The 24,177-nt window shown below is 33.0% G+C and overlaps 3 protein-coding genes across 6 annotated transcripts; 2 read left to right on the forward strand and 1 right to left on the reverse strand.

Annotated features, from left to right (window-relative positions):
• Positions 1-1,444: 1,444 nt before the first annotated feature.
• On the forward strand, positions 1,445-6,834 carry LOC102805702 (solute carrier family 49 member A3-like). Of its 2 annotated transcripts, XM_006822648.3 has the most exons (9): positions 1,445-1,717; positions 2,060-2,218; positions 2,955-3,248; positions 3,675-3,809; positions 4,225-4,341; positions 4,826-4,978; positions 5,105-5,262; positions 6,060-6,169; positions 6,272-6,834. In XM_006822648.3, exons 1-9 carry the CDS (start codon positions 1,508-1,510, stop codon positions 6,418-6,420), a joined length of 1,485 nt encoding a protein of 494 aa, XP_006822711.1. In that variant the 5' UTR covers positions 1,445-1,507; the 3' UTR covers positions 6,421-6,834. The 2 variants fall into 2 exon arrangements, with proteins under 2 accessions (XP_006822711.1, XP_085360579.1); XM_085504453.1 differs by lacking the exon at positions 6,060-6,169.
• Positions 6,835-8,118: 1,284 nt separating this feature from the next.
• Positions 8,119-20,286, reverse strand: LOC100378591 (short/branched chain specific acyl-CoA dehydrogenase, mitochondrial-like). The gene is made up of 11 exons (XM_085504454.1): positions 20,215-20,286; positions 18,430-18,624; positions 17,437-17,643; positions 16,829-16,999; positions 13,301-13,426; positions 12,820-12,912; positions 12,121-12,210; positions 11,553-11,690; positions 10,801-10,900; positions 10,480-10,581; positions 8,119-10,296 (listed from the first exon to the last, which is right to left on the reverse strand). The coding sequence occupies exons 1-10, from the start codon at positions 20,278-20,280 to the stop codon at positions 10,505-10,507; spliced, it is 1,263 nt and encodes a 420-aa protein (XP_085360580.1). The 5' UTR covers positions 20,281-20,286; the 3' UTR covers positions 8,119-10,296; positions 10,480-10,504.
• A 205-nt stretch (positions 20,287-20,491) lies between these two features.
• On the forward strand, positions 20,492-22,702 carry LOC100377844 (large ribosomal subunit protein uL24-like). Of its 3 annotated transcripts, none has more exons than XM_006822640.2 (4): positions 20,492-20,555; positions 20,955-21,134; positions 22,277-22,417; positions 22,520-22,702. In XM_006822640.2, exons 2-4 carry the CDS (start codon positions 20,967-20,969, stop codon positions 22,649-22,651), a joined length of 441 nt encoding a protein of 146 aa, XP_006822703.1. In that variant the 5' UTR covers positions 20,492-20,555; positions 20,955-20,966; the 3' UTR covers positions 22,652-22,702. The 3 variants fall into 3 exon arrangements, with proteins under 3 accessions (XP_006822703.1, XP_077869522.2, XP_006822704.1); XM_078013396.2 differs by having other exon boundaries at positions 20,530-20,551; XM_006822641.3 differs by having other exon boundaries at positions 20,539-20,622.
• Positions 22,703-24,177: the final 1,475 nt, after the last annotated feature.

Raw genomic sequence — 24,177 nt, forward strand, 5'->3', positions numbered from 1 at the left:
GCTTATTATTATGCTGAATAGCTGATTAGTATGCTGAATAGCTTGTTATTATGCTGAATAGCTTATTAGTATGCTAAATAGCTTATTATTATGCTAAATAGCTTATTAGTATGCTGAATAGCTTATTATTATGCTAAATAGCTTATTATTATGCTGAATAGCTTATTATTATGCTGAATAGCTTATTAGTATGCTAAATAGCTTATTATTATGCTGAATAGCTTATTAATATGCTGAATAGCTTGTTATTATGCTGAATAGCTGATTATTATGCTAAATAGCTGATTAATATGCTGAATAGCTTGTTAATATGCTGAATAGCTTGTTATTATGCTGAATAGCTTATTAGTATGCTAAATAGCTTATTAGTATGCTAAATAGCTTATTATTATGCTGAATAGCTTATTAGTATGCTAAATAGCTTATTATTATGCTGAATAGCTTATTAATATGCTGAATAGCTTGTTATTATGCTGAATAGCTGATTATTATGCTAAATAGCTGATTAATATGCTGAATAGCTTATTAATATGCTGAATAGCTTGTTATTATGCTGAATAGCTTATTAGTATGCTAAATAGCTTATTAGTATGCTAAATAGCTTATTAGTATGCTAAATAGCTTATTAGTATGCTGAATAGCTTATTAGTATGCTGAATAGCTTATTAGTATGCTGAATAGCTTATTATTATGCCGAATAGCTGATTAGTATACTGAATAGCTTATTAGTATGCTAAATAGCTTATTAGTATGCTGAATAGCTTATTATTATGCTGAATAGCTGATTATTATGCTGAATAGCTTATTATTATGCTAAATAGCTTATTAGTATGCTGAATAGCTTATTATTAGGCTGAATAGCTTATTATTATGCTGAATAGCTTATTAATATGCTGAATAGCTTATTAGTATGTTGAATAGCTTATTATTATGCTCATGGTTTGCTTATCTAGTACCAATTTCTGCAAATGTCAATTGTACATTTTGCTCTACGAGCAGTTATTCGTTTGCTGTCTACAAAGTCATACTTTGATAAAGTACAAAATACACAAATTTGTTATTTGGGTGTGTTATGGTTGAACGTATCTATTTTAATAAATATAATTTTTATGTTCTGAAACTATTCTACATAAAATAATACAATTACGTTCGAAAAATTGTAAAGTTGAGATTTCAAAGCTGAAATGAGAATTAAAAATAAACCATATTAAATAATACTACATGTTGGAAGTAGATTTATATTGCAACTCGTATAATCACTAAATACAAGTGGTTCCAAATCACAATGGCAATTTTACATTAGGTGATAGCATACTGATAACAAAAAGTGTTAAATTAGTACAAAATATCAATGTATTTCTTTAAATAGATGTCACACCGACCATTGACAGTCGTCGGACAGCAGTCAGGTGACACGCCTTAGCACGTGACTTTCATGGGACGGCAACATTCATTTATACAGCAACACGGGACCATACATTGATCTTGCTTTTGTGTCAACTCGGGCATGGATAGTGGTTCTGAAAGTGAACAGCTCTACAAGGAGGAGAAGACCAACATTCAATACCGAGAGATACAGCGCAACAACGATGATGGTCAGTTATCGTCGGTGCAGGTTCCCGTAGTTAACACTGTCAACGTAGAAGAGTTCAAATTGTACAAGCGACGATGGTTTGTTCTATTGTTGGTTACGTTGCATGCTACGTCTGCACAAATGGTAAGATTATAACTTCTGTATTCGTGTATGTTATACACACTGTTAGCGAGAGCTTTGTGGTTCGTCAGACTGTGGTCAGTGAGGTGCACTTTGAACCTCTGTGTCACCATTTGACCTCGGTAATTCACACGAGAATATCGAACAATACACGATGCAAAAAGACGTTGCGATTTAAGAATAGGCAATGTACGTATATCACCGGATGGCAAACGTTTTTGGGTAAGACGATGCTTTTGACGTAAATAAAAATTGCATAAAACATGTTTGAGACAAGTACTTTAATATAACAAAAATTTATTAATTTACGGCACATATATAGCATCCATTTATGTTGTATTTCAGATCTGGTTATCGTTCAGTCCCGTGGCAACCGAGGCGGCTGAAGTGTATTCTGTCAATCCATCGAGTATTAATCTGTTTTCACTGATATATTTAATTCTATCTATTCCAATGGGGTTTGTGGCAACGTGGCTCCTGGATACCTTCAGCATTAGACTATCGGTAAAACCCTGTTTGATGAATCAATATCTTGTGAACTTGTTAATTTTCTATATTTGTTTTTTTAAATAATTATAATAAGTTTTTACACTTTACAGATTAAGCAAATTCCTAATTACATTTTACACTTTTATAATATATTTTATAATTTGTGTTTAAGAACCAAAATTGGAAATTGCGTACAAATTACGACATTTAATGTAAAAAATGCTTTCTACGCTTACAAAATATAAGAACTTTGTGTGTGACAAATTACGGACGAATAAAATAGCTGATTACATGTTACACCTTGCCCATGTCTACGAATTTACAATTATTATTTATTTACATTATTACGAAAATAAAAACAATTGATTACAGCTTACGAAAATATCCCTTGCCGACTCGTTATACAATGGATGTTTACTAGTATAATGCTACACAAGATATGTGCACATGTGATAATTAGTTTAGTATTTTAACAAATTATATTTCATATTGAGCAACACGAATATTCAATTATATTATAGAATTTGAACTTCAAAATAACCATGACCCTCCGCAAACTTGCAGTTCATTAACTGATTGATAATATTGCCATATATTGCCACACATATGTGACGTAATACTCTATGGCGTATGGGCTCATGAATATGTATGTACATGTAATATATTTCTGTCAATGTGAAGTTTTATCAAGGAATTCACCCTTTGGGCATTCATATTGACCACATGGAGGTTATTTGTGCTTATTTGCAAGTTAATTCTGGCATCCTGGTTGAATACTATTGGTAGCATCATTAGAGTACTCAGTACTATGGATTTTGTCAGTTCCTCGTATACATTTCCAGTGGCAATGGCTGGTCAAGTGGTCGCAGCTACGGCATATCCGGTATTCACCTCATGCCCGTCCAAAGTCTCTAATAAGTGGTTCCCTAAAAACCACAGAACGTTTGCAACGATGGTGGCGTCGTTTCCCGGTGGATATTTGTTTGCCAGCCTCATATCTCCCAGGTTGTTAAAACATACTGACATACACAGTATACAGTTATTGGTGAGTTTTTATTTCATTTTCTGACGTTCGTGAGCAAATTGCTTCCATTGGGAGTTTTGCTGCTTATATTATACATGTAGTGTGAACAGGTATTTCATAATGGTCTAATTGTATATATGGCCAAATCCGATAGAACTAGATGGTCATGTTGAGATCGAGTATAAGGTAAAACATTGTTTGTATACAGCGAAATGACTGGCACTTCACAATAATATAATGCAATACATAACGAAGTCTACTTATTATGATCGAGAAGTTCATATACCTTTTAGTCGTATAATTTGTCTTCAAACACGTAAATTTACATTTAATGTCCACATATAATTCGAGGTTCAAGATACACCACTTCGTACATTCCATACAACTTTTAGTCGCATTCTATCAAACAATAAAATTGATATTAATGTAATTAGTTTGCATTTTCAGCTTATAGTGTATTGCGTTCCTGCAGCTATCGGGACAGTCCTTGCAACATTCGGTTTGTGTAGCAGTATACCACCATCACCGCCTTCAGCAGCTGCACAGCAGCAAGACGAACCATTTTGGCCAGGTCTGAAAAAGGTGCGTAGCACGGTGTAGATCAATAACATCAAATGTCATTCAAGAAAACAAATTTATCACAACTTACTACCTGTATTCTATGAACATAGTGTGAACAATTATATATAATTAAATTGTAGCAGTTTCGCTTTTTTAATTTGTCTCCAAGTAAAACTAGTCGTACCGTATTTGGACCTATATTCAACGAGATGTCTATAACAAATGCAAAACATAAAGATTCATTTATTGATTGTTTAATATGAACCATAATAACCACAAAATGCCCGGCCAGACCGCCAGTGTTATTTCGATAGATATAATTCCACATAATCGTGCAAATTAATTATTATTCAAACCTAGTGATGGGTCAATAAATGTATTTGGTCAAGTAATCAGAATCAGTGTAATATTGCAATTTGTGTATATATATCATTAGATATTACAAATTAAAGCATATTGGTTGTTACTATTGTGCGTGGGATGTGATATTGGTATATTCAATGCGACTACTTTATTGTTAGAACAAATACTGTGTCCCAATGGATATACAGCGGTAAGTGTTCACAAAATTATTCAAATTTAACTTGGCAATCTTTGTGGTTATTGTTATACATTGTTTTCCGGACGTGCACACATCAGCATTGCAGATCTTGTTTATCAACTATTTGTACCCGTGTTTATCGCGATAGTACGCCGGGGAAATTGACATTGAAAGTTAGCACATATATAGTATATTAATGGTCTCCAAGCTCGTGTATAAATTACAGACATTATATTAAGCTAAGAATGCATCGATGTATGTAACTAAGATAGACGATGAAGGTTCTTGTACCAATTGACCACGTTTGTATGGAAATAATGTTTAAGATAACTTGTGATTAACGACTGCACGGACACTAACCTACCCTCAGAGCTACCATGTGTTTCGATGGCTTATTTTCGACTTTCACATTTCACTCTTAAATTGTGTTATTTGAATTTATTTGAATAATGTATTTTTAAATAATTCAGCTATTTGATTATAAAATATGTTTCAGACGTTTTCAGGTATCTGTGGAGCATTAATCATCGGTGTTGGATTAATTGGAATGATTACGTTCAGCCTTATTTTAGATAGAACCAAATTATACCAAGAACTTATTATCATCGCCATTGGTATTGGTACAACAGCACTTGTTGTCTTCGGAGGGGTAAGAAAAAAAGCGATTTGGGTATGATACAGATAGTGTGATAATCACAATACTATGAAGTGTTAATATTACTGTGCAATCTTGTTGTAATCTCTGACGTCTCAAATGAATTTCCTCTACATATAGGTGTTAACCATTCCTGATATTGAAACAGTACTCATCGTCCTAGCGTCGCTGTCTGGGTTTGGTCTGTTGGCATCACTTCCACTGACACTAGAATTAGCTGTAGAAACAACGTATCCTATTGCCCAGGCAACATCAGCAGGATTAATAATAGTCTCAGGGTAGGTCAGCTATTTTTTTCATCTGTAGGTTTTATGCATTTTATTATGCGACATTTTGTTATACTATTTTCACCTATTGTTACAGTAATGTTAGCTCACTGTATATAATCTATATAGCCCCAGGACATAGTAACGTGTATAATTCCCACCCATTATTATAATATGGCTATTCCTGTGAAATAATGCTATTATCAAATCATGATATAATAATCTCACAGTCACTTTGCATACACTGGAGAGTAGCCGAAGCGCTATATATATATATATATATATATATATATATATATATATATATATATATATATATATATATATATATATATATATATATATATATATATATATATATATATGTATATGTATATATGTATATGTATATATGTATATGTATATATATATATATATATATATATATATATATATATATATATATATGTATATATATATATATATATGTATATGTATATATATATGTATATATATGTATGTGTGTGTGTCATGTTCTGTATTATATAAACAAGGCAACTTAGATATACTGTCAATTGTAATCAAAACCAGTCTAGCAAATCCCGTACAGCGAAAATTCTCCATTTGACTATACACGGATAATCAAGCTACAAATATGTTACATGTACATTTATATATACATTTCTTCTGTATATGTATTTATGCTGTAACCATGTAATTTCGCAACTCGATATATGTAACACATTGACGTACATCACACACCACAATTATATACTAAATCTCGTGTATAGAAACAGGCTTGTCTTTGATATTTGTTAATTTGGTTTCAGTCATATACAAGGAATAGCTTATACTTTTATAATGCAAGCACTTAAACGACCATTACCGGCGTATAAAATGAAAACACAAACATGTGTTCAAGACGCACAAGATATGACAGGTACGTCTTTTAAACGCTTGGATATGCAACGTTCTTGCAGTTCTATTTTAGTGGTGTTTGACTCAGAGATGCATTTATTTTTTTGTTTTGTTTTATTTGTAGTGTCCACAATATTTTCTGGAGCCTTACTCACAGTTTCTTTTATAATATTTGTGATATTCTTCAAAACGGAATACAAGAGAAGAAAAAAGGAATTTTCTGCAGAGTCAGGAGTAAATGTTCAAACAAATGTGAACGAGACTTGTTATTGATTATTAAGTTATTTTATTTTACGTTGACTTTAAATTAAACACCGTGTCCTTGAAAACCGATATTAGTTAATGCAGCATGCTTATTATTATTTATTATGAGGTGTAGGGAATAATTTATCAAATTCAGAAACTTAATCGCTTTGCCAATAATGTAACTATAATCAATTCACTTTATCAGATTTATATTAAAAAGTGCAAACCTTTTGTTTTATGAGAACGCACATTACATACATACAATACATTGAGTGTCATACGAGTGTCATTCATCGATATCGCCTGATTTACGTGTATACGATTATTAAAAGAAATGTTTCTGGTCAAACCTTTTTTCTTCAAATGAAATGTAAGTGAAAAATATATCGGTGTACGCTGAGCAGAAACTATTAATTAAAATAGTTGTTGAAATGTTTTATAGTTCTGGGTATTTATTTATTTTATTTATCAACTGTAAGTATAAAATTGTTATACTTGTGATTGGATGAGATGCCAGTTCAATACTAGCGTGACTTAAACTATGAACTGATGTGGAGCATTTGGGGCAGCAAATACTGAACAGATCATTATATCAGACTCGAAATCTTGAATTTACTGTAGTCAGAGAAATTATTACTTGAGTGAGATTTGTAGATAAATGAACCATAAATAGCAAGATAGTGTCACAGGAAACAAATCAAGAAAATACTGTAGACAAATTGTAATTTGTAAGTGTAAATATTATGAGAAGTCTGCAATAGTAAATCAAAATTATGATAATTCTTATAAAGGGCAAATAAAACAGGTTTCAAAGCACTTTACAGAGCCATCCAAGAGGAAGAAAAATCAGGTAATGTCTCTTTGTAAGTAGAATTTTATCAACAGCAGAGCAGTTCTACTGATTCTATATCTATTCTGCATCCATTGAAACAGAATGTTAGGCTTCTTTAGAAGAGGCATGATATATGATTGTTTGAAACTGTCAGATACAATGCCACTGATATCTAATATTGATGGAAGGAGAACATCCAAGCGGATTTCATTTAGTAATGTAAGAAGTGGATCGTGAGAGCATGATTTGGATGAAGTATACCCGTATACAGGTGTGAAATTTCTAAAGAAACACGATGTTGATAGAGTTCTGATATTACATAGGTCTGAAAATGTTTTATATTTTCTTTTAGCTTCTTTCATGATCTTCTCATCTAATTAGTTCATCCGCAATGCATTATGCACAAAAAACTCAATACTATTTGTTTAAACACGACTGATATTCACCAATTAATCATGGTGGATGGTAAAGACCATTGTTCACTGGCTTATTAAGTTGGACAGTTTGCTTGCTTACTAGCTCATGTCAGACGTGACGAATTACCGTTGTACAGCTAGGTTTAATAGTTAAATCACCGTGTCAATCATTATATATTTTCAGAAATAATATATTTAGCATTTCCTTTCACTGACTAATCTGAACAAACATACCAGATTCTTGAAAATACAAACGTTTTTTAACAATATCAAAGACATATATGCCAGACAAACCCAGTGAACAAATGAACTGCAATGAGATAAATCAATTAAGTGTCAATTTCAGGCATCGCCCACAAAATTGTTCCATTTATAGTCGGCTGTTCTACATTTCAAAACATTACATCAAAAACTAGATGCAATGTAACATGTGTAGATCATAGATAGCCCAAGGACAGTTGCACACAACAACAAAACTAGTGTAAATTAGTCTTTATTATATAATATCTTTACAATGTATGTACAATTCAAGGACATTTCACATGTATTTGCTCTCTCGAAGCACAAACATATATGTAAAAGTCCTGTTAACAAATGTTAGCATAAACAATCTAATCAACTGTTTGTCTTGAATGTACTCCTGATACATGAAATGGAGTGAATGGTTTTAAAGAACAGTTTTGGCTTTTGCAATTGTGAGTAACTTGGCCAACACTCGGTACCCCAGATTCGAGTATTTTATGTGGTCATTCATTTACAACTTTGTGTAAATTGGTCACACACAACAATAAAGCAGGTTATTGGGTTACTATATGCAGTCACTGAAATGAATCAACAAAATGCCACTGTACTTTGTGAAATGCTAGCAAGTTTTCCTCTTAATTGCAAAATTATTTAGAAAGGAATTGACAAGCAGGGATGTACTGCTTTACTTGAATTTATCTCTGTCAGAGAAACAAAATTGTATGTACTTTATGTGATTGATTCTTGAAAAGCTAAAAAATATAACAGAAAGGAAAACAAATCTTCACTGTACTTTGTTACCAGCTTGAGGGAATTGGCAAAACAACAAGTACATGTATATGTGAAACCCCAAAAGCATTTAGAATGAAGGTGAATTTTATCCATTATGGAATTCAAACATGGAAACATCATAAATACATCATGATTCAAACTGAACATTCATGAAGTTATCAACAAGTGTGTCACTTTTTTTAGTCCCCGTTGTGCATGCGTGCGTGTGTGTGTGCGTGATCTGTGACCTGTATCTCGAGCATGCATGGACCGATTAAGTTCAAACTTCACTCATACATCACACATTATATGGGACATATGCACATGCATTTTTTTCATGATCCGATTAACGATAACCGAATAGCGGCCATTTTAAGTCCGAAAATGCATCAAAATCACACATTTTCACCATTCCGGACCCGGATCTCAGTTATGCATGGACGGATTTCGTTCAAATTTGGTACATACATTAAACATAATAGGACCTTGATGCACGTCATTTTTTGTTTTGATCGGGTTTGAAATGGCCGACTGGCGGCCATTTTGTTTTAAAGAATTCAGTTCTGGATTCGTATCTGAGACATGATTGGATTGATCGAGTTCAAACTTCACACACACACAAGGTACATCATGTCACAAATATGTATGTGCATTTGTTTCATGATCTCATTAACGATAGCCAAATGGCGGCCGCTTTAAGGCCGAAAATGCATTGAAATCGCACATTTTCTCCGGACCCGGATCTCAGTTATGCATGGACGGATTTCGTTCAAATTTGGTACATACATTAAACATAATAGGACCTTGATGCACGTCATTTTTTTTTCGGATCAAGTTTGAAATGGCCGACTGGCGGCTATTTTGTTGTAAAGAATTCAGTTCTGGATCCGTATCCAAGACATGTCTGGATTGATCAAGTTCAAACTTCACACACACATGGTACATCATGTCACAAATAGATATGTGCATTTGTTTCATGGTCCGCTTAACAATAGCTGAATGATGGCCATTTTAAGGCCGAAAATGCATCAAAATCACACATTTTCACCATTCCGGACCCGGATCTCAGTTATGCATGGACGGATTTCGTTCAAATTTGGTACAATGTGTTGTACATATGCAGGTGCATTTCGGTCATGATCTGCTTTGAATGTATATGTCACTCAAATATGAACGGAACGGGGACGTGTCATTGACAATGACTTGCTAATTTTGTCAACACAAACTTTTTTGGAAAGATGCATGCAAATCTGACAGGTGGTCACAGGAAGGTTTAGCTTCATAAAAACAAATCTTCAGAATTTTGAGAGTGAAAACAACAATGCTACCTCCCATGGAAACTATTCTTATGTATAATTCTGACTCCCATCACCACTATCATCCCATCAGGGAAGTTATTTTTGAGTTATAGACCACATTCATTTAGCCACATGACAGTACGAGTAATTGAACTGCAAGCATATTCCATACTTAGTAAGACTTGTATTCAGTCATCGATTGAGTGAATACCAACATTGTACAGAAAGGCAGTATATCAGGAAGATCAAGAAAATCTGTAAAGGCAGGATTCATCACAAGTTGTAGGGATTCAAACAATTCCAACAGTAGTCCACTAAGATATATTCAACATTATTCCATCACCTAGAATACATATAAAATTATGGTTAAACATGTAGCAGTGCATATAACCTATTGTATCTGGACAATATATTCTCTGTTCTGTAAAATATATGGCTATATGGAATCTTATCCTTTTCGTTACTTCAAGTTGTATAGTGTCATATACACATTCAACAATCAAAGCAATTCACAAAATATATTTACCTGTTTTCATCATTTCTTTCAACTTTTATTCGGCATATTCTTGTCTTAAAAACTTGGCAATAGTGTTTAACTGTATATTAGAAGTCCCTTCATAGATAGTCCCTGTATATATAAACAAATAAGAATCCCATTAACAATTATTTAAAACCACAGTAATCAATCTAAAGACTGCGAAGTTGATATAAATGTGTGCTATTGATGATTTGTAACAAAGTTATTAGGCAGGTGCACTAAAACCATTAGATCTAGGTCCATACTTCCAACCCATTAGAACAACAAACAATTACGAAGTCGCTGTTATTGACCTCAGAGTTTACTCACCTACTTTACAATCTCTGAAATATTTTTCAACTTGGAAACCTTTAGTTATCCCCAAACCTCCCATCCAATCAATACACTTAGATGTCACCCATGATGCCGTCTAATATAAACAAAATATGATACAAAAAGTTAAATCTAATAGGTAATTTTTTATTCACTGCGAGATCCTGTGTTGGTCATGAAATCAAACATGACAAACAAAAGTCAAAACATTGTGTGGATATTTGGACATCCTGCATCACATGAGTCTGACTTGAGAAAGCTAGGGAGCCGACACTTTGCTGTGCATGGTTTATATAGTAATATATTAATGAGAACAAGTGTAATTTTTCCCCAACGTTCGGGACAAGCCAATCATGTGCACATGCTTCCATTTATTAAATTAAGTTAAATGCCTGTTACATAACTGCTGACTAGTAGAACCCTTGACTTTTAAATAAATAATGATTGAACAATATGATTTTCTTTAACAGATTTTTGATATATTGTTTAGGGGAGGGGGGTATTTGTGACCTGCTACTATTCAACTTTCTGTTGCAGTAAGTTGTAGAAATATATGCATAACAACCTGAACTATTTCAAGATCTTGTTGGATGAACTTTTCGTGCACTGATACGAGACTACAGCCAAACTGAAAATTCAATGCATCAGCCAATCAAAACACAACACAACACAACACTGAGTCATGCAACTATTATCATACAAGCATATATAATGAGTAACAGCTGTCACCATGGAAACAAAGTGATTACCTCAGAGGACATGTACTTTGCCATGGCTGCCTCCTTGGTGAATGGAAGTCCAGCATCCTTTAACCTTGCTGCATTATAAGTCATTAGTTTAGCTGCTTCAAGTTGTATCACAGCTTTGGAGATCTGATGATTCATAGACTACAAACAAACAGATAGTGATGAAAGCAGAGAAGTGTTCTCACATAAGTTGGATTACAAGCCTCTGATACAATAGTTTTTATGAATGCTAGAGTCTGATTGGTTGGCAAGAAAGGAAATAACTCTCTGATTGGCTAGCTTGTTATATGCTAAGGTTGGTTAGCCTGTTGAATCTCAGTTAGTGTATCAAATTATTTGTATTCCCTCACAATAAGCGGACAGTTTATTACTCAAGATTGTCAATAATGTTTTTGTTCTTTTTAAATAAAGCATTAGAACAAGTTTACTTGCAGAATTAAATTTACAAAAAAGATTTATATTTAATAGTAATTATGTGCATTAGTTAAAGTTACAATCACTGGGTTTGACAGCTTCCCATTTACGGTGGCATAAAATTGGAATGTAAAATACTATTTATAAATGAACTCACCTGAAAATCAAAAATACTGTGTCCAAATTGTTTTCTACTTATAGTGTATGGAATAACATGATTCAAAGCACCTTGTGTTAAACCATTCATCTGTGGAGCAATATCAAGCATTGTGGGTTTTCTAAGTAAGCCTTATACACAGATTGGGATATTGAATTGCAGAGAGCTTTTTTATTGACAACTGTTTCAGGTTATTCAAATTTAGTAATACTTCTGTGTTACAAAATGTTAGCATATACACATGTAAGCTGGAATAGTATTCTTAGGTTTGAATAGAAATTCATTTTAAGTATACAGTATCATACAGTACAATATGAAATGAAATTTGACATATTCAGACTTACTTGCTAATAAAAGAATATAGGAAACTATTTATTCAGATACTAAATGAATTAAAGTGCAAACCACCAAGATTTGGCTATCCAGATTGCTCTGCATGCTGTACCTGTGGTTTTCACTGTATTTTCATACACCTATTTTCATACAATTGTAATTCAGAATTTGAAATTGTAACACATGAACAATGATGTCACAAACTACCCATGTCCATGCACAACCTCAAACTGAATTGAATCTCAAAAACACATGGTGTGCATATATACCCTTGTAATGAATCTTAACTATCCAGTGTAAAGAAACGCAAATCAACGTATATGAGTATACATAGATTAATCAAACTAGTATGATTCATTTCTTTACCTGTGATGCAATGCCAATTCTACCTTCATTCAAAGTCTCTATGGCATACTTATAACCTTTACCAACTTCACCCAAGATATTACACTCAGGAACCTAAGGGAGAAAGTTTGAACAAATAGAAATGTCTGATTCTTACTGTCAGCCATTTTTAAGTAGTATTTCTGTAAAGCAATCAGTCCAGGCATGTTGTTATAGATATCATTTCAAAACTAGAATGGCTGCCAATCAGCCATTTTGAATCAGATCATCATATAAACACAAATGTAGGCACATGTGTAATCATAAGCTACCTGTTTACAATACAACGGCCACTCACAGTGACAAATATACAATATATTTAACTGTTCCTTATTTTTTTTATTACTATTTTGTTGTTACTATGGTGGTATATCATAAAAATATTAAGTGCTATGTTGGTTTTAAGATGATTCTACATATCCTATGAGGCATGCATATTTTGTATATAATTTATCTTACAAACCTCAACATTGTCTAAATGTACAGGACATGTAGATGACGCTCGTATTGATAATTTATCTTCTTTTTTGCCAATGCTGAGTCCTTCCATTCCCTTTTCTACAATGAATGCTGTAATGCCTTTATATCCCTACAAACGATCAGAACAAATGTTGTAGCAGCACAAGTAGGTAGCTTTATAAGAAGTTCTAAATAAATACATTTCATTTGTAAAAATTATAAAATGTTATATTGATGTACAAGACATTCAAGTAAGCCATTATGAAAGTATGAGAGTGCAATGAAAAGATGATCTTTTGAGTAATAGTATCAGTATTGACCAATACAGTGTCACTAAATGATCTTTTGAGTAATAGTTACAGTATTGACCAATACAGTGTCATTAAATGATCTTTAGAGTAATAGTATAAGTACTGATCAATACAGTGTCACTAAATGATCTTTTGAGTAATAGTTACAGTATTGACCAATACAGTGTCATTAAATGATCTTTTGAGTAATAGTATAAGTACTGACCAATACAGTGTCACTAAATGATCTTTTGAGTAACAGTGTCAGTACTGACCAATACAGTGTCACTAAATGATCTTTTGAGTAATAGTTACAGTATTGACCAATACAGTGTCACTAAATGATCTTTTGAGTAATAGTTACAGTATTGACCAATACAGTGTCACTAAATGATCTTTTGAGTAATAGTTACAGTATTGACCAATACATTGTCATTAAATGATTTTTTGAGTAATAGTTACAGAATTGACCAATACAGTGTCACTAAATGATCTTTTGAGTAACAGTATCAGTACTGACCAATACAGTGTCACTAAATGATCTTTTGAGTAATAGTTACAGTATTGACCAATACAGTGTCACTAAATGATCTTTTGAGTAACAGTATCAGTACTGACCAATACAGTGTCACTAAATGATCTTTTGAGTAATAGTATAAGTACTGACCAATACAGTGTCACTAAATGATCTTTTGAGTAACAGTGTCAGTACTGACCAATACAGTGTCACTAAATGATCTTTTGAGTAACAGTGTCAGTACTGACCAATACAGTGTCACTAAATGATCTTTTGAGTAATAGTTACAGTATTGACCAATACAGTGTCACTAAATGATCTTTTGAGTAATAGTTACAGTATTGACCACTACAGTGTCACTAAATGATCTTTTGAGTAATAGTTACAGTATTGACCAATACAGTGTCACTAAATGATCTTTTGAGTAATAGTATAAGTACTGACCAATACAGTGTCACTAAATGATCTTTTGAGTAACAGTGTCAGTACTGACCAATACAGTGTCACTAAATGATCTTTTGAGTAACAGTGTCAGTACTGACCAATACAGTGTCACTAAATGATCTTTTGAGTAACAGTGTCAGTACTGACCAATACAGTGTCACTAAATGATCTTTTGAGTAATAGTTACAGTATTGACCAATACAGTGTCACTAAATGATCTTTTGAGTAATAGTTACAGTATTGACCAATACAGTGTCACTAAATGATCTTTTGAGTAATAGTATCAGTACTGACCAATACAGTGTCACTAAATGATCTTTTGAGTAATAGTATCAGTACTGACCAATAGTGTCACTAAATGATCTTTTGAGTAATAGTATCAGTATTGACCAATACAGTGTCACTAAATGATCTTTTGAGTAATAGTATCAGTACTGACCAATACAGTGTCACTAAATGATCTTTTGAGTAATAGTATCAGTACTGACCAATAGTGTCACTAAATGATCTTTTGAGTAATAGTTACAGTATTGACCAATACAGTGTCACTAAATTATCTTTTGAGTAATAGTTACAGTATTGACCAATACAGTGTCACTAAATGATCTTTTGAGTAATAGTATCAGTACTGACCAATACAGTGTCACTAAATGATCTTTTGAGTAATAGTATCAGTACTGACCAATAGTGTCACTAAATGATCTTTTGAGTAATAGTATCAGTATTGACCAATACAGTGTCACTAAATGATCTTTTGAGTAATAGTATCAGTATTGACCAATACAGTGTCACTAAATGATCCTTTGAGTAATAGTTACAGTATTGACCAATACAGTGTCACTAAATGATCTTTTGAGTAATAGTATCAGTACTGACCAATACAGTGTCACTAAATGATCTTTTGAGTAATAGTATCAGTACTGACCAATACAGTGTCACTAAATGATCTTTTGAGTAATAGTATCAGTATTGACCAATACAATGTCACTAAATGATCTTTTGAGTAATAGTATCAGTACTGATCAATACAATGTCACTAAATGATCTTTTGAGTAATAGTATCAGTACTGACCAATACAGTGTCACTAAATGATCTTTTGAGTAATAGCATCAGTATTGACCAATACAGTGTCACTAAATGATCTTTTGAGTAATAGTATCAGTATTGACCAATACAGTTTCACTAAATGATCTTTTGAGTAATAGTATCAGTACTGATCAATACAGTGTCACTAAATGATCTTTTGAGTAACAGTATCAGTATTGACCAATACAGTGTCACTAAATGATCTTTTGAGTAATAGTATCAGTATTGACCAATACAGTGTCACTAAATGATCTTTTGAGTAATAGTTACAGTATTGACCAATACAGTGTCACTAAATGATCTTTTGAGTAATAGTATCAGTACTGATCAATAGTGTCACTAAATGATCGTTTGAGTAACAGTATCAGTACTGACCAATACAGTGTCACTAAATGATCTTTTGAGTAATAGTTACAGTATTGATCAATGCAGTATTACTAAATAATATTTGAGTAATAGTTACAGTATTGATCAATGCAGTATTATTAAATGATATTTGAGTAATAGTTACAGTATTGATCAATGCAGTATTACTAAATAATATTTGAGTAATAGTTACAGTATTGATCAATGCAGTATAACTAAATGATATTTGAGTAATAGTTACAAGTATTGATCAATGCAGTATTACTAAATGATATTTTGAGTAATAGTTGCAGTATTGATCAATGCAGTATTACTAAATGATATTTGAGTAATAGTTACAGTATTGATCAATGCAGTATTACTAAATGATATTTGAGTAATAGTTACAGTATTGATCAATGCAGTATTACTAAATGATATTTTGAGTAATAGTTGCAGTATTGATCAATGCAGTATCACTAAATGATATTTGAGTAATAGTTACAGTATTGACCAATACAGTATCACTAAATGATGTTTGAGTAATAATTACAGTATTGATCAATGCAGTATCACTAAATAATATTTGAGTAATAGTTACAGTATTGATCAATGCAGTATTACTAAATAATATTTGAGTAATAGTTACAGTATTGACCAATACAGTGTTACTAACAATAATATAAATACAATATTTTTGACTGATTTTGTACATATCAAATTTTGGTCATAAAATAGTCAATGATATCATATTAATAGATATAACTGTGGTGACATAAATAACAATACACAATTTGATACTGACATTGAACACCAATGCAGAGAGAAATATTTTTATGACAAAAATACCTTTGATGGGTCGGCATTAGCAAAGACTACATATAAACCTGCATGCTCAGCATTAGAAATCCATAATTTAGTTCCATTTAATACATATTTATCACCATGTTTCACAGCTTGAGTCTTCATAGCAAAGGCATCACTTCCGGATCCTTCTTCAGATAAACAAAAACTACCACACTGCAAACAATAATAATCAAAGTAGCTAAGTCATGTATCTTTCATCTTGTACATTTCAAGATCACCATTGACTCTTCTGTACTTGCTCTATTAGTAACACATGCACTTGGATAAACATTAGAGGAGATTCTATGATTAAAATAAGACAATTTGAAGATTAAGTATTCAACAAATGCAATTTTGGGTTTATAAGCGTTTCTATTGGAGATGAGTTTTTAATAGAGCAAACGCAGTATGTATTTTGGGGTAAAGATACCATTACCTCAAAATAAAAATAGCATGCTCAGTTATTAACTTTAAAAGAGTGTCTTACTGATCACTGACAAGTTTTTAACAAGTTTTTACCCCCTGTTGGTTCCCCAAGTAACTTGGGTGGTCACTATACACAGGTTTTCACTGTAATTTAAAAATAGTTTATCCTGAATGCAGTTACTTACAAATTCAGTTGCAAGTTTTGGAAGAAATCTGGCTTTTTGTTCCTCAGTAGCGTTATTATTTATGGCTGTATTCACCACCGTATTATGGACATCAACACAGGCAGCCACAGATGGGTCGACTTTGGCAATCTCTTCTATGACAAGATTGGCAATAAAGAAACTTAATCCTGAACCACCATACTTGTGATCGATTTCAACTCCCATGAACTAGTAAGATAAATAAAACAAGAAAACATAAATAAAACCACATCTACTGCAGAATTCAGAGCATGAACTTCAGAGGCATCAAAAGTGAGGTAATTGCCTTGATACCCAGAGGATTTGCCATGATACCCTTTGAAAAATACAGATACTCCCTGTACTGCTTTTATTAAATTCGGTCATGGAACCGGGTGCTCTTTCAATTCTGAAGCTGCAGTGTCGAGAATTCTTTTATTAAAAAAAGTTTGGTTGTATTAAAATACCACAGTACTAGTAATTGCACCAGTCAAGTTTGATACAATGTTCTTAAGTGTGAGGATAATCATGCAGTCAATTTCTTGTAGACGAAATGTATTTTGCTACATGTACACGTCACAGCAACCGCCATCATTTATCTTCTTATTTTTTTTACGTTAACACATTGGATTAAACACATTCAATAATGTATATACATGTATTGTAGTTAACAATGGTTGGGTTATTCAAATTACATACACATTGATGTAATCTTGAGGATTGCGAAGTCACAATTTAATCATAAGCAAATAGGCCACATAATTACCATATATTTTTACTGTTATGGACAATAAGGATTTGTATGATATGATTGGCTGAAAATGCAAAAAATTAATAATGCATAAAAAATTATAATATCCTATGATGTAAGCTCTAAATTGATTGATTTTATCAATGGATGCTTCACAGCGTAAGCGATTTCTTGAGGACACCGAGACACAGACCATAGATCCTGTATGAATGGATGGCTAGCTTTTATTTGTGTTCCATACATACCCCTTGTTGAAAGAGTGCATCAATAAGTTGTTCATCCATGTGTGAAGCTTCATCCATTATTTTAACACGAGGTTCAATAACTTCTTTAGCAAATCTTCTGACAGTATCCCTCATCAGTTGCTCCTCATCATTCAAGACTGTCAGCGGTTCAGGCATAGTGGACTGCTGACACCCAGACAAACTGCTCTGCCAAATCTGTAATTTTCACATAAAAATGGTTATTTCACAGATGGCCACTTGGCTACAGCTTGCGTATACCATCTTGGAAGAAGAAAATGTTCAAGAGAAAAGATTGCATATTCTATTCTAATGAGTAAATGGTAAATGTTTTTACATCAATGTTGTACATAATTTGTTTTTTTTATTTACAATTCATCACAACATACAATAGGCATCACATTTAAAAAAAATCATTTTCTTGGTTGGGTATTTTTAAAGATGCAATAAGGACAAAAACTTACATTTTTAATATTGTTATTCAATACTCAATACTGTAGACTAAATCAGATTATAATTTATCATAAACTAAAAATGTTGCGCTTATAGGATACACAAGTGTATTTGTTAGTTGAAAAATCAAAACCACTGACACATGTGCAGTGATTGTACATACCAAAACAACCAATGCACATGCATATTAGTGAATTTTCATTGATTCATCAAATGAATACTCAGATGGGTGTTTCAATAACCACATTTTCAGGACATGACAAATCAATTATTCAATGTAATCATCAATATACAGTATCAACAAATTTAAAAATTACATGTTCTCATCCATATTGCATCTTTAAACTTATTGGGGGGGGGGGCAAGGGGGATAGCTGATACAGGTTACATGAAATAAATACGACATTTATGTTTTTACAGGAAACAAAATGAAAGCTACATTTACAGTAAAACATAAATTTTTACACTTTACAAATAAAGCAAATTCCTAATTCAATTTTACTTTTTTATAATATTTTTGATAATTTGAGTTTAAGAATCAAAATTGGAGATTACGTACAAATAACGACATTTAATTTGAAAAATGCTTTATACACTTACAAAAAATAATATCTTTGTACAAATTACGGACGAATAAAAAAAACTGATTACATTTTACGCCTTGTTAATGTCTATGATTTACATTTTTTGTTTATTTAAATTACATTATTACAAAAATTAAAACAATTGATTACAGCTTAGGAAAATACCCTTTGCTGACCCTCTTATTAAGCTTAATAAATGTTCTACAAATGTGAATTTTGAGATTATTCATATAGCTTTATTGGGGCCGTCTACTATAATTTACTATTTACATACTACAATATTTTGTAAGAACTTTCAATTTTATTGTTTTGAGTTCCAATACTAATTTATTAAAAGTAAAAGAATGTACTTTTCTAAAGATTCCAGTCTATTCCATTATGTGAAATATTCAATGTTGTCTGTGAAATCTTTTAGGATTCACAGATGTTCTGAATACTACAAAAGGAACACTTTTCCTAACGAATATGTTTCGCTAGGGACTTAAAACAGACAGAAAAACTAAATCGATAATAAAGTTCCTTTTAGGCAAATCTACTACACGTTGAAGTGACCCTTGTATCTTTATATTCATCATAGAGCTAAGAATAGACGACATGCCCTTATCGGGGCCCTTATATATCATGCACGAGTTTTCGTACAGTTGTCACTGTGGTCTTTTGAAATTGAAATACATCGAATATATTAGTGGTCTCAAGGTCGCATTTTCATTCTTTAAATTATTAGTACTGTAATATAACTGATATGAATTACCCGGGCAGATGCTGGCAACACATTGCGGACAGCACACCGGACCCTCGTCAACATTGCGGCAGCCATTTTGTGGTATAAAAATGGGTCACATATGGCCGCTTTAAAGGTCAATGTTAACAATTACGTCAACATAACATATCGTTCGCTGAATGAGCCTCAGAATATCACAGTTAATAATTAATTTTATGTAAATGTACTTTGTGATACGAAATTAAGTTATAAGTCATTTTAGAGATGCATTGGCTTTTCGTAAAGCATGGCAAAGTCACAATATTTCTATGCTAGGGAGTACAAAAGTGCCCGTATGTGGGTCTTTTCGGCTGCCATCTTGTCGCGAGTAGGTATGGTTAACATTGCATCCTCATAATCATCGACTTGAATCGCGTGAAATACTTACCATCTTACCACGTACGTCCTGCAAATTGAAGCCATGTTTCCGAACTCACTAATGTGTTAATTATTTTACAATAAAGTTTAAGACAGTGCATCGTAAATAGATGTCAATCTCAGTTTTCGCCCATCATAACAGCAGACAAAATGGATGACCAACGAAGGATAGATACTAAACACACAATTCTTCGTGTTTAGGTATATCGTGGTTTCGCAAAAAATGTATTCTCTTCTGGAAGAACAACCACTTTGCGTGTATGAACGAAGCATAGAGTGGCTTGTTTTAAACTAGTTGTTTCATATTTGTATTAGTTACTAGTCTTTAACGTGAACGTACATTTCGTTTGCAGCTGTGTGTAACTATGAAGCGAAACCCATTTACGACTTCCTCCAGGAGGAAAAATCGTAAGCGACACTTCAATGCCCCTTCTCACGTAAGGAGAAAGTTGATGAGTTCTCCACTATCTAAGGAACTTAAACAGAAATACAATGTAAGAAGTGTACCAATCAGAAAAGACGATGAAGTGCAAGTAAGTATACATTGGTGATATGCATACACGAGGGTTGGATTTAGACTTTCCTGTAAAATGGATAAGGAATGGAAGTCACCATACTAAGGTTGAGTGTCCATTTTCAAAATTTGATTCAATTGCACAAATATTTTGTATTTTTCTAAGGCACTAAGGCAAACTTCTTGGGTACCGAGGCAGTTAGTTTGTTGCTCACTTAAATTTCATACAATCAACCAGCACGTCTTAGATTTTAGTTTGTGTAATGAACTGATTCCTAAAGACAGACCTATCTCACGATCCCCTAAACTTTGCCTTGGGTGTTGGCATGTGTCAGTTTTGATGATTGGTGACCCTTTATTTGAACAATTTTAAGGGAAATATTGATACAAAAACTCTGGACCAAGCTTCATGTGTTGCACACATCTTCAGTAAATCATGTAGTTTATCCACTGTCTACAATATCTGCACTTTAGCCCCTGCTATAGTTCCATTATTTCTGTTGCGACATGGAACTGATTTTTTATTTCTACATTAATGTTTTGTTTTTGGTGAAATAAATTTTATTCATTTCCTTTCACTTATTTGACATAAACTTGGTCTTATTCTGTTGTAAGTCGCAATAGAGCCATCAATGTGTATACCAAATAAAAAATGAAAATCAGCAACCATGAAGGCTTATGAGCCAAAGCAACCTATGCTCTAGACCCAGATTTGAGAATGTGGTGCAAATGATACTTGTTCAGGCAATGCTTCATATAACCTTGTCAAACAGTTTTTGCGAGATTGACAAAATTAAGACTGCCTCCTAGAAGCAGTGAGATTAATATGTTGCTATGGGCTGTAAAACCTCGTCTTACCTCACCTCGCATCATATTTGTATAAAAAAATTAATATAGTGCTCTAACAAACTTTGCTGTACTTGTTGTCCCGAGCTATAAGAAAACTACCCTTAGTGTCTAGCCCTGTTGGCATGCCCAGTCCTTGAACCTTAGTCATCGATGGCAATTGCCCCTGTATTGAGAATTACAGATATTCTTTATATTGATCCTACATGCTACATCATTTTTGTTTGTCCATAACAAATTTGGTCGAGAAACTGGGAGTCTTATCAGCAGTGACTGTATTTTCTAGGCACTCAAAATACTATGTTTTGTTCATAGGTAACTCGTGGACATTACAAAGGTCAGCAGGTTGGTAAAGTTGTGCAAGTTTATCGTAAAAAGATGGTTGTATACATTGAAAGAATCCAGCGTGAAAAAGCAAATGGTGCCTCTGTTTATGTTGGTATACATCCAAGTAAGGTAAGAAATGAGATCTTCTGTGTACAATATAATGGAACACATTTAAACTTTGAAGTGATGAATCATAACCTGTACAACTGATACATATATTTGTGTCTGCAGGTCGTGATCGTGAAGCTTAAATTGGACAAAGACAGAAAGAAGATCCTAGAAAAGAAAGCAGCATCAAGAGTTGCAGCAGATAAAACAAAAGGAAAACACACAGAAGAATCTGTTGCCATGGCGACCGATTAAAATTGACATGTACATTTTCTTTTTTTGTCAACATTAAAAAGAGGATGTAAATATTGTTTGTTTGTGGCGTTTTTTGCAAGGGAGGTAACTTGGTGTGGGTCCACTGGATTGGATGTTAACTATGCAAATAGTGCATTCTGTAACGCCGTGAGACCGAAGACAGTTGCGTATACAAAATGCTGACCATGAGTGTAGCTGTTGCACTAATAGCCCATCTACAAGGTGTGATTAAGACAACGAATATGCAAAATAAATGCACGTTCTGATTCGCCCCATTGCTATCAGTCAAAGGTACATTTGCTTAAACACTAAAAGCTCCATTCAGTGCAGATGTGTTTTTGAGACATCTACTTTTGTATTGTTATGCCAACAAAATCCTGCAGATTTGGGGATGAGAGGTACTGACTTACAATACAAAAGTAGTGGTTTGGCCAACTTTTTCTCATTTGGAATTTCGCACTTTGACACCGCACCTGTCCAAGCACAATGTTCATAAATGGCTGACACTAACAAGTGTTGGAATTACTAAGACTGCCACCACAGAAGTAGAGTGACTGTGCTGCCACTTTAGTTGAGATATGGTTGAAAAGGCAGATTTCAACCGTTGAAAAATCATGGCCAGGAAATCAGTTCAAAAACTGTAGAGCTTAAAACGACTAAGCTATTGTGGTTCTAGGAAAAAACAGATTATGAGATTTAATGCTACACTTCTGGTCAGTCTTGAATCGCATGATTTACAGACCGACTGGCCAATAGTGCACCAAATGCACTTCCTAAAAAAATTGAAGGCATTTTTGTGAAGGCTATTGCTCGCTTGAATAACCAGCATTTAATTTAAAGCATTTTCTTGAACTTCAAAACAATTTAGGCTCAAACTGCCGATTGCACAGTATCAGTTTCCACTCCACTATTAATTAGTTCACCGAATCCACTGAAAGGAGAAAAATAATTAGATAAGGTAAGACCATGACTGATGAGGTTCTTGAGTTTCTGAATCCTCCCAAATCAATTAGATTTCCTATTCGACAATAAGTCTAAAATATAGCGTAGAGCTTTACCAGATAATTATGTTGGCAAGGAAAATAATTAATATATATATTCTTTATTTTGAAGGGTTTTGTAGTCACTGCTATAATCTATAAAGGGTCATGCAGATTGATTTACAGGTGCACATATTTTTTTTTTTTCAATATTAAACAAAAAAAGGTGTTTGTTTTCATTCATTTCTATGCCAATTCCTCACTAATATATTGCCCAATTCAGTGAAAAATGTGTACATAAGTAATAATGCTGTAATGTACATGTAATATTGTTAAATGTGTTAGTCCCCTTTCGATGGCACTCTGAAAATGAGGCATTAGCTGATTCACGTCCATGGATGCATTTATATCTATCAGACTTCGGTATATAGGACATACATGTATGCACATTATAGTCTCTAATGCCATTGAACTGAATAATAATTCTGTCAATTATGGCTTAAAGTATGGAATGCCTGGTTTGCTTGATTTGTTTCCCAGCCAATT

This window comes from Saccoglossus kowalevskii, chromosome 10 (genome assembly GCF_978046115.1).
Source record: "Saccoglossus kowalevskii chromosome 10, keSacKowa6.1, whole genome shotgun sequence".
NCBI lineage: Eukaryota > Metazoa > Hemichordata > Enteropneusta > Harrimaniidae > Saccoglossus > Saccoglossus kowalevskii.

Excerpts from the sequence above, each read along its gene's own strand:
- LOC102805702 (XM_006822648.3), top strand. The coding sequence starts at position 1,508 with ATGGATAGTGGTTCTGAAAGTGAACAGCTCTACAAGGAGGAGAAGACC. Across the intron at positions 3,810-4,224 it reads TTTGGCCAGGTCTGAAAAAG|ATATTACAAATTAAAGCATA; the intron begins GTGCGTAGCACG and ends ATATATCATTAG. Across the intron at positions 4,342-4,825 it reads GTCCCAATGGATATACAGCG|ACGTTTTCAGGTATCTGTGG; the intron begins GTAAGTGTTCAC and ends AATATGTTTCAG.
- LOC100378591 (XM_085504454.1), bottom strand. The coding sequence starts at position 20,280 with ATGGCTGCCGCAATGTTGACGAGGGTCCGGTGTGCTGTCCGCAATGTG. Across the intron at positions 18,625-20,214 it reads TGTTGCCAGCATCTGCCCGG|ATTTGGCAGAGCAGTTTGTC; the intron begins GTAATTCATATC and ends TGAAAATTACAG. Across the intron at positions 10,901-11,552 it reads CAAAGTACATGTCCTCTGAG|ACGGCATCATGGGTGACATC; the intron begins GTAATCACTTTG and ends TGTTTATATTAG.
- LOC100377844 (XM_006822640.2), top strand. The coding sequence starts at position 20,967 with ATGAAGCGAAACCCATTTACGACTTCCTCCAGGAGGAAAAATCGTAAG. Across the intron at positions 21,135-22,276 it reads GAAAAGACGATGAAGTGCAA|GTAACTCGTGGACATTACAA; the intron begins GTAAGTATACAT and ends TTTTGTTCATAG. Across the intron at positions 22,418-22,519 it reads TTGGTATACATCCAAGTAAG|GTCGTGATCGTGAAGCTTAA; the intron begins GTAAGAAATGAG and ends TTGTGTCTGCAG.